Source organism: Mustelus asterias, chromosome 1 (assembly GCF_964213995.1).
Source record: "Mustelus asterias chromosome 1, sMusAst1.hap1.1, whole genome shotgun sequence".
In the NCBI taxonomy this organism is placed as follows: Eukaryota; Metazoa; Chordata; class Chondrichthyes; order Carcharhiniformes; family Triakidae; genus Mustelus; species Mustelus asterias.
The window spans coordinates 1737883-1750188 of NC_135801.1; the positions used below are offsets into that span (position 1 = coordinate 1737883).

General features: G+C 39.7%; 1 protein-coding gene across 3 annotated transcripts in view; it reads left to right on the forward strand.

Moving 5' to 3' along the window:
* The window catches only part of LOC144484699 (ubiquitin-conjugating enzyme E2 D2-like), a 35303-nt gene extending 22997 nt beyond the window's left edge, over window positions 1-12306 (forward strand). For 2 of the 3 annotated variants that reach the window (XM_078203167.1, XM_078203250.1), the window contains exons 6-8: window positions 1163-1256; window positions 5785-5834; window positions 11465-12306. In XM_078203167.1, coding sequence (XP_078059293.1) covers window positions 1163-1256; window positions 5785-5833 — 143 coding nt within the window. In that variant the 3' untranslated portion in view covers window position 5834; window positions 11465-12306. The remainder of the gene's footprint in view (window positions 1-1162; window positions 1257-5784; window positions 5835-11464) is intronic. The other variant, XM_078203189.1, reaches the window with a different exon arrangement.

The following is a 12306-nucleotide window of genomic DNA, read 5'->3' on the forward strand; positions in this document are numbered from 1 at the left end:
AGCGCAGAGTCGCTGAGCAGAGACTGAAGCCAAGTTCCGCACAGATGAGGACGGCCTCAACCGGGATCTTGGGTTCATGTCACACTATCTGTAACCCACACGACTTGCCTGGGCTTGCAAAATCTCACTAACTGTCCTGTCTGGAGACAATATACATCTCTTTAACCTGTGCTAATGCTCTCTCCGCTCACATTGTCTGTACCTTTAAGACTTGATTACCTGTAAAGACTCGCATTCCAATCATTATTTTGTAAATTGAGTTTGTGTCTTTATATGCCCTGTTTGTGAACAGAACTCCCACTCACCTGACAAAGGGGCAGCGCTCTGAAAGCTAGTGGCTTTTGCTACCAAATAAACCTGTTGGACTTTAACCTGGTGTTGTGAGACTTCTTTCTTGTTTTTGTTGGAGCAGAGAGGACTGAGGGGGTGACCTGATTGAGGTGTTCAAGATTGAGGGGCATGGACAGGGTGGATAGGGAGCAGCTGTTCCCCTTAGTTGAAGGCTCAGTTACGAGGGGACACAAGTTAAAAGTGAGGGGTGGGAGGTTTATGGGGGATTTGAGGAAAAGCTTTTTTACTCAGAGGGTGGTGATGATCTGGAATGCATTGCCTGGGAGGGTGGTGGAGTGGGATGCCTCACATCCTTTAAAAAGTACCTTGATGAGTATACTTGGCACGCCATAACATTCAAGGCTATGGGCCAAGTGCTGACAAGTGGGATTAGGTGGGCAGATCAGGGCATGTGTCGGTGCAGACTCGATGGGCCGAAGGGCCTCTTCTGCACTGTGGTATTCTGTGATTCTGTCCTGAGCTGTGTACTATTACTTTGGAAGTAAAAACCTTCAAAAGAACATTGGGCAATGCAGTAAGTGGATTGAACCATTATTATTTGATGGAATATCAATTTTGATTTAAATTTTTCAGTATATTTTCTCCAAGTGCAAATTACACTGAAGGCTGGGAGAACATTCTGAAGAACAAATATTGACTTGGATATTATACAACTTCAGAGGTTTTTTCTTGTACAACTAACCATGCTTCATATTCAGAGGAAGATAACGTCAAATAAGAATAAACAGCAAATATATAAATGTTTCAAAGGAGAGACAATAAAGCTTGCTATTATAGAATAAAGCGTAATTGCTTATTATTTCTTTTGCAGTTCTATTGTCCATTTGTTCACTGTTATGTGATCCAAATCCTGATGACCCGTTAGTGCCAGAGATTGCACGTATCTACAAAACAGATAGGGAAAAGTGAGTATCCTTAAAAGGAACATTGTTCAATGTCAAACTTGAATGTTTCAAATGTGCAGTCTTCTGATTCCCAAATTCACATAATGCAGTGTCAAATGGCTTATATAAAATTCAATGCTTTGGATGGTAAGACTTCACAAAAGATGTTAAAAGCAGTAATATTTTGACGCATTTGACAGGGTAGCCTTGAGAAACATTAACTCAGTTGCAGTAAGTTATCACTTTTATGCTGAAGGCTGCACTGGAGTACTGTGTTAGTATCTAATTTTGGAATAGGAGGAAAAGGTATTCTCAACAATCTACTTAAGGTGAGCCGCAATGTAATAAAGCTTTGAAAGTTTTTTTTAGAACAGTACAGCACAGAACAGGCCCTTCGGCCCACGATGTTGTGCCGAGCTTTATCTGAAACCAAGATCAAGCTATCCCACTCCCTATCATCCTGGTGTGCTCCATGTGCCTATCCAATAACCGCTTAAATATTGTTAGTGTCTGACTCCACTATCACTGCAGGCAGTCCATTCCACACCCCAACCACTCACTGAGTAAAGAACCTACCTCTGATATCCTTCCTATATCTCCCACCACGAACCCTATAGTTATGTCCCCTTGTAATAGCTCCTTCCACCCAAGGAAATAGTCTTTGAACGTTCACTCTATCTATCCCCTTCATCATTTTATAAACCTCTATTAAGTCTCCCCTCAACCACCTCCGCTCCAGAGAGAACAGCCCCAGCTCCCTCAACCTTTCCTCATAAGATCTACCCTCCAAACCAGGCAGCATCCTGGTAAATCCTCTGCACTCTTTCCAGCGCTTCCACATCCTCCTTATAGTGAGGTGACCAGAACTGCACACACTATTCCAAATGTGGTCTCTCCAAGGTCCTGTACAGTTGCAGCATAACCCCACGGCTCTTAAACTCCAACCCCCTGTTAATAAAAGCTAACACACTCTAGGCCTTCTTCACAGCTCTATCCACTTGACTGGCAACCTTCAGAGATCTGCGGATATGGACCCCAAGATCTCTCTGTTCCTCCACAGTCTTCAGAACCCTACCTTTGACCCTGTAATCCACATTTAAATAAAATGAATCACCTCACATTTATCAGGGTTAAACTCCATCTGCCATTTTTCAGCCCAGCTTTGCATCCTATCTATGTCTCTTTGCAGTCTACAACAGCCCTCCACCTCATCCACTACTCCACCAATCTTGGTGTCATCAGCAAATTTACTCATCCACCCTTCAGCCCCCTCCTCTAGGTCATTAATAAAAATCACAAATAGCAGAGAACCAAGCACTGATCCCTGTGGCACTCCGCTAGCAACCTGCTTCCAGTCCAAAAATTTTCCATCCACCACCACCCTCTGCCTTCGATCAGATAGCCAGTTACCTATCCAATCGGTCAACTTTCCCTCTATCCCACATCTCCTTACTTTCATCATAAGCCGACCATGGGGGACCTTATCAAACGCCTTACTGAAATCCATGTATGTGACATCAACTGCCCTACCTTCATTAACACACTTAGTTACCACCTCAAAAAATTCAATCAAATTTGTGAGGCACTACTTGTCCCTCACGAATCCGTGCTGACTATCCCAGATTAATCCGCATCTTTCTAAATGGTCGTAAATCCCATCCCTAAGGACCTTTTCCATCAATTTACCAACCACCGAAGTAAGACTAACCGGCCTATAATTACCGGGGTCATTTCTATTCCCTTTCTTAAACAGAGGAACAACATTCGCCACTCTCCAGTCCTCTGGCACCATCCCTGTGGACAGTGAGGACCCAAAGATCAAAGCCAAAGGCTCTGCAATCTCATCCCTTGCCTCCTAAAGAATCCTAGGATATATTTCATCAGGCCCAGGGGACTTATCGACCTTCAGTTTATTCAAAACTGCTAGTACATCCTCCCTCCGAACATCTACTTCTTCCTCCAGCCTATTAGCCTGTAACACCTTCTCTTCCTCAAAAACATGGCCCCTGTCCTTGGTGAACACTGAAGAAAAGTATTCATTCATCACCTCTCCTATCTCTACTGACTCCATACACAAGTTCCCACTACTGTCCTTGACCGGCCCTAACCTCACCCTGGTCATTCTTTTATTCCTCACATAAGAGTAAAAAGCCTTGGGGTTTTCCTTGTTTCGACCCGCCAAGGACTTTTCATGCCCTCTCCTAAGCCCCTTTTTCAGCTCATTCCTTGCTAACTTGTAACCCTCAATCGAGCCATCCGAACCTTGTTTCCTCATCCCTTCCTCTTGACAAGACATTCAACCTCTTTTGTGAACCATGGTTCCCTCATTCGGCCATTTCCTCCCTGCCTGACAGGGACATACCTATCAAGGACACCCAGTATTTGTTCCTTGAAAAAGTTCCACTTTTCATTAGTGCCTTTCCCTGACAGTTTTTGTTCCCATCTTATGCCCCCTAATTCTTGCCTAATCGCATCATAATTACCGCTCCCCCAATTATAAACCTTGCCCTGCCGTACGGCCCTATCCCTCTCCATTGCAATAACAAAAGACACCGAATTGTGGTCACTATCTCCAAAGTGCTCTCCCACAACCAAATCTAACACTTGGCCCGGTTCATTTCCCAGTACCAAATCCAATGTGGCCCCACCTCTTGTTGGCCTATCCACATTGTGTCAGGAAACCCGCCTGCACAAAAACTGCCCCATCCGAACTATTTGACCTACAAAGGTTCCAATCAATATTTGGAAAGTTAAAGTTTCCTCAAGCTCAAATGTTTGTCAAAGCATGTTAATGGTACCTTTGCTTTCATTCGATTTGCTCATCCAAGAACGTCAGGTGGCTTTCAGGACTAATGGCAGCATTCCTGAGTGCTGTTTAGTATAAAACAAGAAATAGGTTGGCAAAAACTTTGTTTTTATTGATGGAACGATGATTGGCATGTGTTTCAGTATAAAGAAGCTCCAATTAATGCTGATTGAGATGGCATGGCTAGGAGGTTAACTGGGGCCAATGTAGTGGATCCTTAAAATATTGGGCTGAGTCAAAGGACAGGTGGTGGTAACCAATGATTTTCTACATTGAGTCTGGTTCGTGTTCCCAGACAGAGCTGTATGATTTGGAAAATGTAACATACTTTTTAAAGCTAAAACAATAGTCGGTCTTATGGTTCTGACACTGGGGTGGTTAGCTTTGATATTTTGTTGAATGGAATTGGTTAATGTACTTGCAGTTGATGCTATGGAATTTAACTAATGGTGTTAACTGGATGGAGTGGATTATGCTGAATTGGATTCCTTGTCAAACTTCCTTGTCTGTTAATCCAGTTTGTCTGGTGTGAGTTGAAGGTGTCATTTTTTTGTTTTTGTTAAACAGACATCACTTGTGGTAATTATCAATGATAAATGTGATCGTGTTTTTTAATTTAAGAATTTGACATGATTAAAGTCAAGTCAATCACATTGCTGTGGCTCTGGCATCACAGTGAAGCCGATACAGTAAGGACAGCAGATTTCCTTCCCTATCGGATATTATTGAACCAGAATTTCAAAATGACAATCCAGCAGATTTGTGGTCACCATTACTGAAACTGTTTTAACATTTTTTTCCAGATTTATTTATTATCTGATTTTAATTTCCCAGCTGCTGTGGTGGATTTAAACTCATGTTTTTGGATCATTAGTGCAGGCCACTGGATTACTCGGCCAGTTATATAACCATTATGTTCCCTATTTAATGCTGAAGGTATAAACATAATTTGCTTACAAGAGCAACATTTTGTGTTGATGCATTGCAGAATTTGCAACTCCTAAAGGGAGGAGATGCAACATTTGAGGTTAGACAGAGTAGAAGAAGAGATGGTTATATTACCATAATCATTTCTCCTCTTACCCCTTGCCCATTCATGCCACGGTCACAATGACAATTTATTCCATGAGGATGCAATGAGTTATTTATTCTGCAATCTCCAACCTTGGCATGGATTGTTTTTGAAGAATTTTTATATTTACCTAGTTCTTAGAGTTCTTTTCCTTGCTGACACTGTGCTGGTTACTGAGAAGTGTGCAGTTTGATTTACTGTAAAGGTAGCTATCCTGCTTTGTACAATGTAGTGTAAGGATAACTAGCAAATTCAGGTACCCCTTTGTTACCTGTGTATAGAAATATAATTTGTATGTCATATGCATATAATGCTGTAAAAGAAAACCTAAATACTGTGGATGCTGGCGATCTGAAATTAAAAACAGAAAATGTTGGAAACATTCAGGTTCGGCAGCATCTGTGGAGAAAGGAATAGTTAGCATTTCAGGCAGATTGTTCCACATGACAGCATGATACACCATTTTACCGTGCCTGTTTAGTGGTACAGTTGTACCATTGTTGTTAAAAAGCATGATGAAACTATGAGATAGTTGCCTATAAGGTTACTTTTTCTCTTGCTAATTAAGTTAAAACTAGCCATATTCCTATGTAGGAAAATTAGAGAAAGTCTTATGGTTCTAAAGTCTTCTAATTTATAGGTCTGACTTCTGTGCTTGTCAACCTTACTAGGTATAACAGGTTAGCAAGGGAGTGGACAGAAAAGTATGCAATGCTCTAGGGTAAGGTGTTTGCAGCTTTTGAAGCCCAATGCAAGATTCTCTTAATACTAAATATTTCTGCATGCTGGCTTATGGAGTGATTAGAGATGAACTAACTCATACATCGCATGTTTGTTTGGTTGGAAGGTAGAAAAGGAGGAGCAAGGATTGACGGGCCTATTGTCAATTGATAATTTTATCACTATATGTGGATTTCCAGGTGTCTGACCTTTTAGGCAGTGCTCCACAGCAATACTAGAGTGTAAAATTGCTGGTGTCCTGTGATCCTGGTGTTCTAGTAACTCAATTAAATATTTTAATAATTAGGTTTAAATTCTCAGATTTATAATGTTCAGCATGGTGATTATTGGTGGAATCCCTGTAGTACATTTATTGGGTTGCCGCTTCTGCACGTGCATTTTATTTTATACCATTAGCATTGTGGAACTGCAGTGTACCTTAACAAGCAACATTTATTTGAAGTCTAATTTGACAATTAAGCATCCTTAATGCTATCCTTAAAGTTATTCCACGAGATTTCTTGTTGAGGTATTGTAGTTCACGTGGTGTGAAGACACTGACAGTGCTGTTCGGTATGGAGTGCCAGGCATTTGACTCTGTAGAAAAGAGGACGATTGGAAGAATTGAAGAATGGGAGTAAACTCTTGTTGGAAAGATGCTGAAGGCATTTGATGAATAGTTGCCTCTGGAGTCAAATACGTAATTGGCTGAAAATATGAGTGCTTGTTGATGGAGTAATATTGGCATATCTTGTTCTCCACGCTAAAATATTAGTATGGCTTAAACATTGGATAACATCTAACAATGAGATGAATTGCAGGTTAACTACAGATCTATTAGTTATGGCCAAATTCTTGGAATCCATGATTTAAGAAAAAAGTGAACATTTATAAATGCAGTTAATTAAAATTATCCACAAGGACATTTTGAAGATCAGTCATATTTGACCATTTCGAAGGAGTTTTTTGAGATGTGGATAGATGAATGAAATACAGTAGATGTACTTTCAGATATTTCATTAGGCTTCTTGAAGCATATATGAGGGAATATAGCAGTTTGGCTAGTTGACATAAATCAGTGTAAATGGGTGTTAGGATTGGAGTTGTTTTACTCTGGGCTCAGTCCACTTTTGACCTTGCTTTTTATGATTTGTCTTGGATAGAGGGAATGGGATCTCAAAGCTGCTGACACAAGTAGATTATTTTCTTATCGTTCATGGGATGTTGATGAGGCTAGTGCGTATTGCCCAACCTTAATTGCCCTTGAGAGATAGAACATAGAAAAGCTACAGCACAAACAGGCCCTTTGGCCCACAAGTTGCGCCGAACATGTCCCTACCTACTGGGCTTACCTATAACCCTCTATCTTACTAACTTCCATGAACTTATCCAAAAGTCTCTCAAAAGACCCTATCGAATCCGCCTCTACCGGCAGCCGATTCCACGAGATTTCTTGTTGAGGTATTGTAGTTCATGTGGTGTGAAGACACTGACAGTGCTGTTTTCGGTATGGAGTGCCAGGCATTTGACTCTGTAGAAAAGAGGACAATTGTAAGAATTGAAGAATGGGAGTAAACTCTTGTTGGAAAGATGCTGAAGGCATTTGATGAATAGTTGCCTCTGGAGTCAAATACGTAATTGGCTGAAAATATGAGTGCTGGTTGATGGTCATAGGCCCAACAGTATGTTGTGTTTTGTACATAGAGATGGTGCACATTATTTTTAAAGGGCCCAAAGTGGGTTTCACCAGGGTTAAAGGGATGGCATGCCTTAGTTGGAGGAAAGATTTGTGATGTTAGAAATATTTCCACTGGGACAGAGAAACCTAAAATGAGATTTGATTTTTACATTGAAGTGTCTGTAGAAAGACTATTCCTTGAGATTATGGAGTTAGTTATGATTTAAAATTCTCACTAAAACTAATTATAAAATGTAATATGGCAATAAGTACTGTAACATATAAATCTAAGAATGGTTTGGAGAAAGTGATTCGCCAAGTAAAAATGCACCAGAACAGCAACTGAATGTCTTGAGTCAGGGAGATGGGCGACACAATGTCAATGTGCATGTATAAATGTTTGGTCTTGTTTACTAGCGTCGTAAAGTCCAAACCAATGTTGTAAATTCGAAACAGGATGTCAATTTATAAATGTTTTGTCATTCGATATAACTCCAGCTTTGTAAAGTCGAGGACTGCCTGTACATAATAAATAAAATACATAAGTTGAATTTATGTATCAAAAAGAAATTAAAATTGACCCAGCTCTGGGTCATGCTTTTGATATATTTTTGTATTATTTTAATTAAGTCACCCTTAAAACAAACGAAAGATTCGTACAATTAAGACATTTTTTCAGCTATTGGTTCCCGTGATAAAATCTTTCAGTACAACATTGACTATATTAAAAACAATAATAGTCTCAACCATAAAACCTGTTTGTTGCACCAAGCATGATATCTATAACCAAGGTGTAGCTACACCATGCCACTAGGTTTTATTTTAAAGAGCATAATGTTCTTCATTAAAATAATAATTCAGAGCCGTAAAATACAGCAAAGTGAATAGATTTTTATTCCCAAAATAAAATCACAATTCGTACTTTTTGACTGAATTTTTGAAGGCTTTTTTTCAAGTTGACATATTCCCAACTGGGTAAGTTTGGAAGACACAAATGAGATTTGAAGAGCTAAATGGTGGTTGCAGAAGATCAAAATTGAGAGAGAGGCTGAAACGATTAATATATATATTAGAAATTAAAACTGAAACAAGAAATGAGTGGTGATTTGAAATGGGATAGTGTGTATGGGCTCTAGTTTGGCAATTCCATTTGTACAAGTAATATGAATGACCAAGTTGATCTGTTTTGTTCACTTTTACTGTCCTGCCTATGTATAATACCATTTGTGAAATTAATTAGGATTTTCTCTGATTCATGTTCAAAGATGTGCGGGTTAGGTTGATTGGCCAGGTTAAAAATTGCCCCTTAGAGTCCTGGGATGCGTAGGTTAGAGGGATTAGCGGGTAAATATGTGGGGGTAGGGCCTGGGTGGGAGTGTGGTCGGTGCAGACTCGGTGGGCCGAATGGCCTCCTTCTGCACTGTAGGGTTTCTATGATTCTATGTTGAATCAAAGAGTGAAGTAAATTACTCACTAGTCAGCTCAGTCTAGGTTCTGGTTATATGGATATTCCAGAGATAGTTGTAAAGTACATGTCTGGACCATGATGCTAGCTGCTGTTTTAGCATTTTCTGTGAAATGCTGGTGTATTTTTTAGTATTGTGGGAGGGTATGTGTCAGTCTTTATTGCAACTTGTAATTGTAACTCTTTTTTATGCGATTTACTTTGCATGAATTGGTTCAAAAATATTGCAGTTTGATACACATTGTGTGAAAAATATGAGAGTGGAATAACTAGTGTAGAACTGCAGTTATGTAGTTTTGCCCTTCTTGACCTGTCTGCAACCTTTGACATGATTGACCAAATCATCCTCCTCAATCCTTTCCACTTTTGCCCAGCTGGTTGGGGCTGCTCACCATGTTCCATTCTTATCTATCTTAGTCATATTGAGTATCAATTGTAATACCGTCTCTTCCTGCTCCCACACCATTACCTCTGGTTGTCCCCAGGGATCTTTCATTTGCTCTCTCCATTTTCTCACCTACTTGCTGCACCTTGTGATATCATCTGAAAGCATTCTGTTCGTTTTCACACCTACACCCAGCTCCACCTCACTAATGCCTCTCTCAACCCCTCCACTGCTGAATTATCAGACTGCTCATCTGACATCCAGTACTGAGTGAGCAGAAATTTCCTCCAATGAAATATTGGGAAGACTGAAACTATTGTCTTCAGCCTCCAGTCTCCCTGACAATGATCTGAGAGTAAACCAGTCTATTTGCACCCTTAATCCTGAGATGTGCTCCTGGCCACCTTTGCAGCATCACCATGAGTGCTGAATTCCACATCTGTAACATTGTCTAACTTTTTGCCATTGTTTCAGTACATCTGCTGAAACCCTCATACATGCCTTTGTTATCTCTGAACTTGAGAATTCTATTATGTCCTCCCACGTTCTACCCTCTGTGAACTTGAATTGGTCCAAAACGCTGCCCTGTGTTAACTTGCACCAAATCCTGTTCCCCTATCATGTTTGTGTTTGCTGATCCACATTGGCTCATAGACCAGGATCATCTTGATTTTAAAGTTCTTATATTTGCTTTCAAATTCCTCCATGACTTCACCCCCATTTCTAATCTCCTTCAGCCCCTCAAACCTCTTGATACCTGTGCTCATCTAATTCTGATTTCTTGACCGTCCTTAATTTTAATTCCTCCATCATTGATTGTTGCCCCTTCAGCGGCCAAAACTCTGGAATTCCTTCCATACACCTACTGCTTCTTTACCATTAATTCCTCCTCAAAACGTACCTCTGACCAAGCTTTTGGATATTTGGCTGTGTAACTTTTTTGCTTTATAATGCTCCTGTGATACACTTTGGGATATTTTATTGCATTAAAGGTGTGTATGATTAAATTGTTGAAATGTAGGAGAGAACCGGAAGCTGCTAATTTTTGGGTGTGCAATGTCAGGAAGGTGGCGAGACAGCATTCATACACTTCTTCCCTCACCTTACTGAAAATATTACATTTTGATGAGTTCACAAATCAGCCATCTGACTAAGGGGCAATTATGATGATGCAAAAGTGGAAATTGCTGCACAGATGTCAAAGTGCCAATGTAATGGTGCTTTAGGTAGTGCCAGGCCTGCAGATTGGGAGAGAGAAAGTTAGAAAATCGAGTCCTGGGCAAGAATAAATTGCGACATGAAAGAGGATTGCAGAGGATTGTGTGTTTTATGCTTAAGGGGAATGAGCCAGAATTTTAGGAACTTTAATAGTCAGAGTTCTCAAAATTGAGACAGATTTCCAGAGATTGATTTGGAATTTGGAGCTGCAAAGGGTTACCCATTTTTTAAATATTCCTTTAATGAAGAACCTCATAGGATCCATGAACAAAATTGGATACGTTTTATAGAGTTATAGAGAGGGGAAAATGAGAGATTTGAATGAAAATGGAATCTTGCTTCTTGGAGGAGGATTAGCAATGGAACAGTTTTAGAATTGGAAGTGAAGCTAGTTTATGGGTAGTCTTACATAATCATCACCTGTTAGCATGTACTGAGACGTGAGCTGCAGGCTATTAATGGAGCATTAGTGCTTCTGTTCGTAAATGGCTCTAATCGTCTATTGCTCTTCTCTCAGTTTGCAATTCTGGGCTTTCTCTAAACTCCACGTTTTTGGGAGACGGAAATATGGTGCTTTTTGAATCCTCTCCCTTGTTCTGTCAGAATGTGCACCATGGTCTCATCGGTAACAGAGCAAGAGAATATATTCTGCTGCCCCTAATCTTCACCCTGCTTTTAAGTGTGATTTCATTGTTAACAGTAGATAGTTAAATCTCGCATCTCAGTTGTACCTCCATTTTGGTGCTAAAATCTATTGCCTTGATCAATGCACTTGTGTTCATGTCTAATGCCAGAAAAGGTTTTTGCGGTTTGGTGTGTACAATATCTGTTCCATATAAATTGATCAAAAGGTAAAATCATATCTCTTTCTCTCTCTACTTGCAGGTATAACAGAATAGCCCGGGAATGGACTCAGAAATATGCAATGTGATACCTTGGAATTCAAATATCGTACATTATAGCTGGAATAAACTTTAAATTACTGATTTTTGGTTTTCTATTTGGCTGCCCCCATATAAGACCACATCCTTCATTCCACCATCCACATGCTCTTGAGAAAACAATTTAGTACTTCCTGCTTCGACAAGACCAGCTCTCTGAATTTCTAATGTAGTTTCATCAATCATCTGAAACTCTGACCTTTATAAATGGAGCATGTGTTAAGTGGCCAATACCGTCATAATAACTTGGTTATGAGACTAAACGCATTCCTCGTTGCTGTAAGTGGTGATTTTGGATGAATCAGCAGTTAAACTCTATCGTTAAAGGATTGCTGCGTTATTGGACAGCATTTTTCATTTTTTTCAGATCAAATGGCATTTGAGTTTATTTACTTTATGCTCATAACTTTGTTATCAATGGTGGATTGGTACAGGATGTTATAATGTTGGCATTAATTAAAATATCCGCTGTATTTTATGCATGTGTTAATAAAAGGAATGACTTGAGGTTTTTGTTGGTTTTGCGCAGAATGGAAATGGAAGTTACTGTCTCCCTACCTTCCCAAATGGACTAGCTCAGATCATTTTTGTAAATTTCATTTATAGTACTGCTTTTTAAAAATAATTACAGCTATTAGTTAATCTGTTTTCCAGGACACTTTTACATGGCACTGAATTATGATTCAAATCTGTTGGTTAACTGGTCAACTAATAGCTCATATTCATTGGGTTTTTCTTTTTAATAAAGTTGCTTAAACCATTTTTTGAGCAGCCTGAATGAATGCA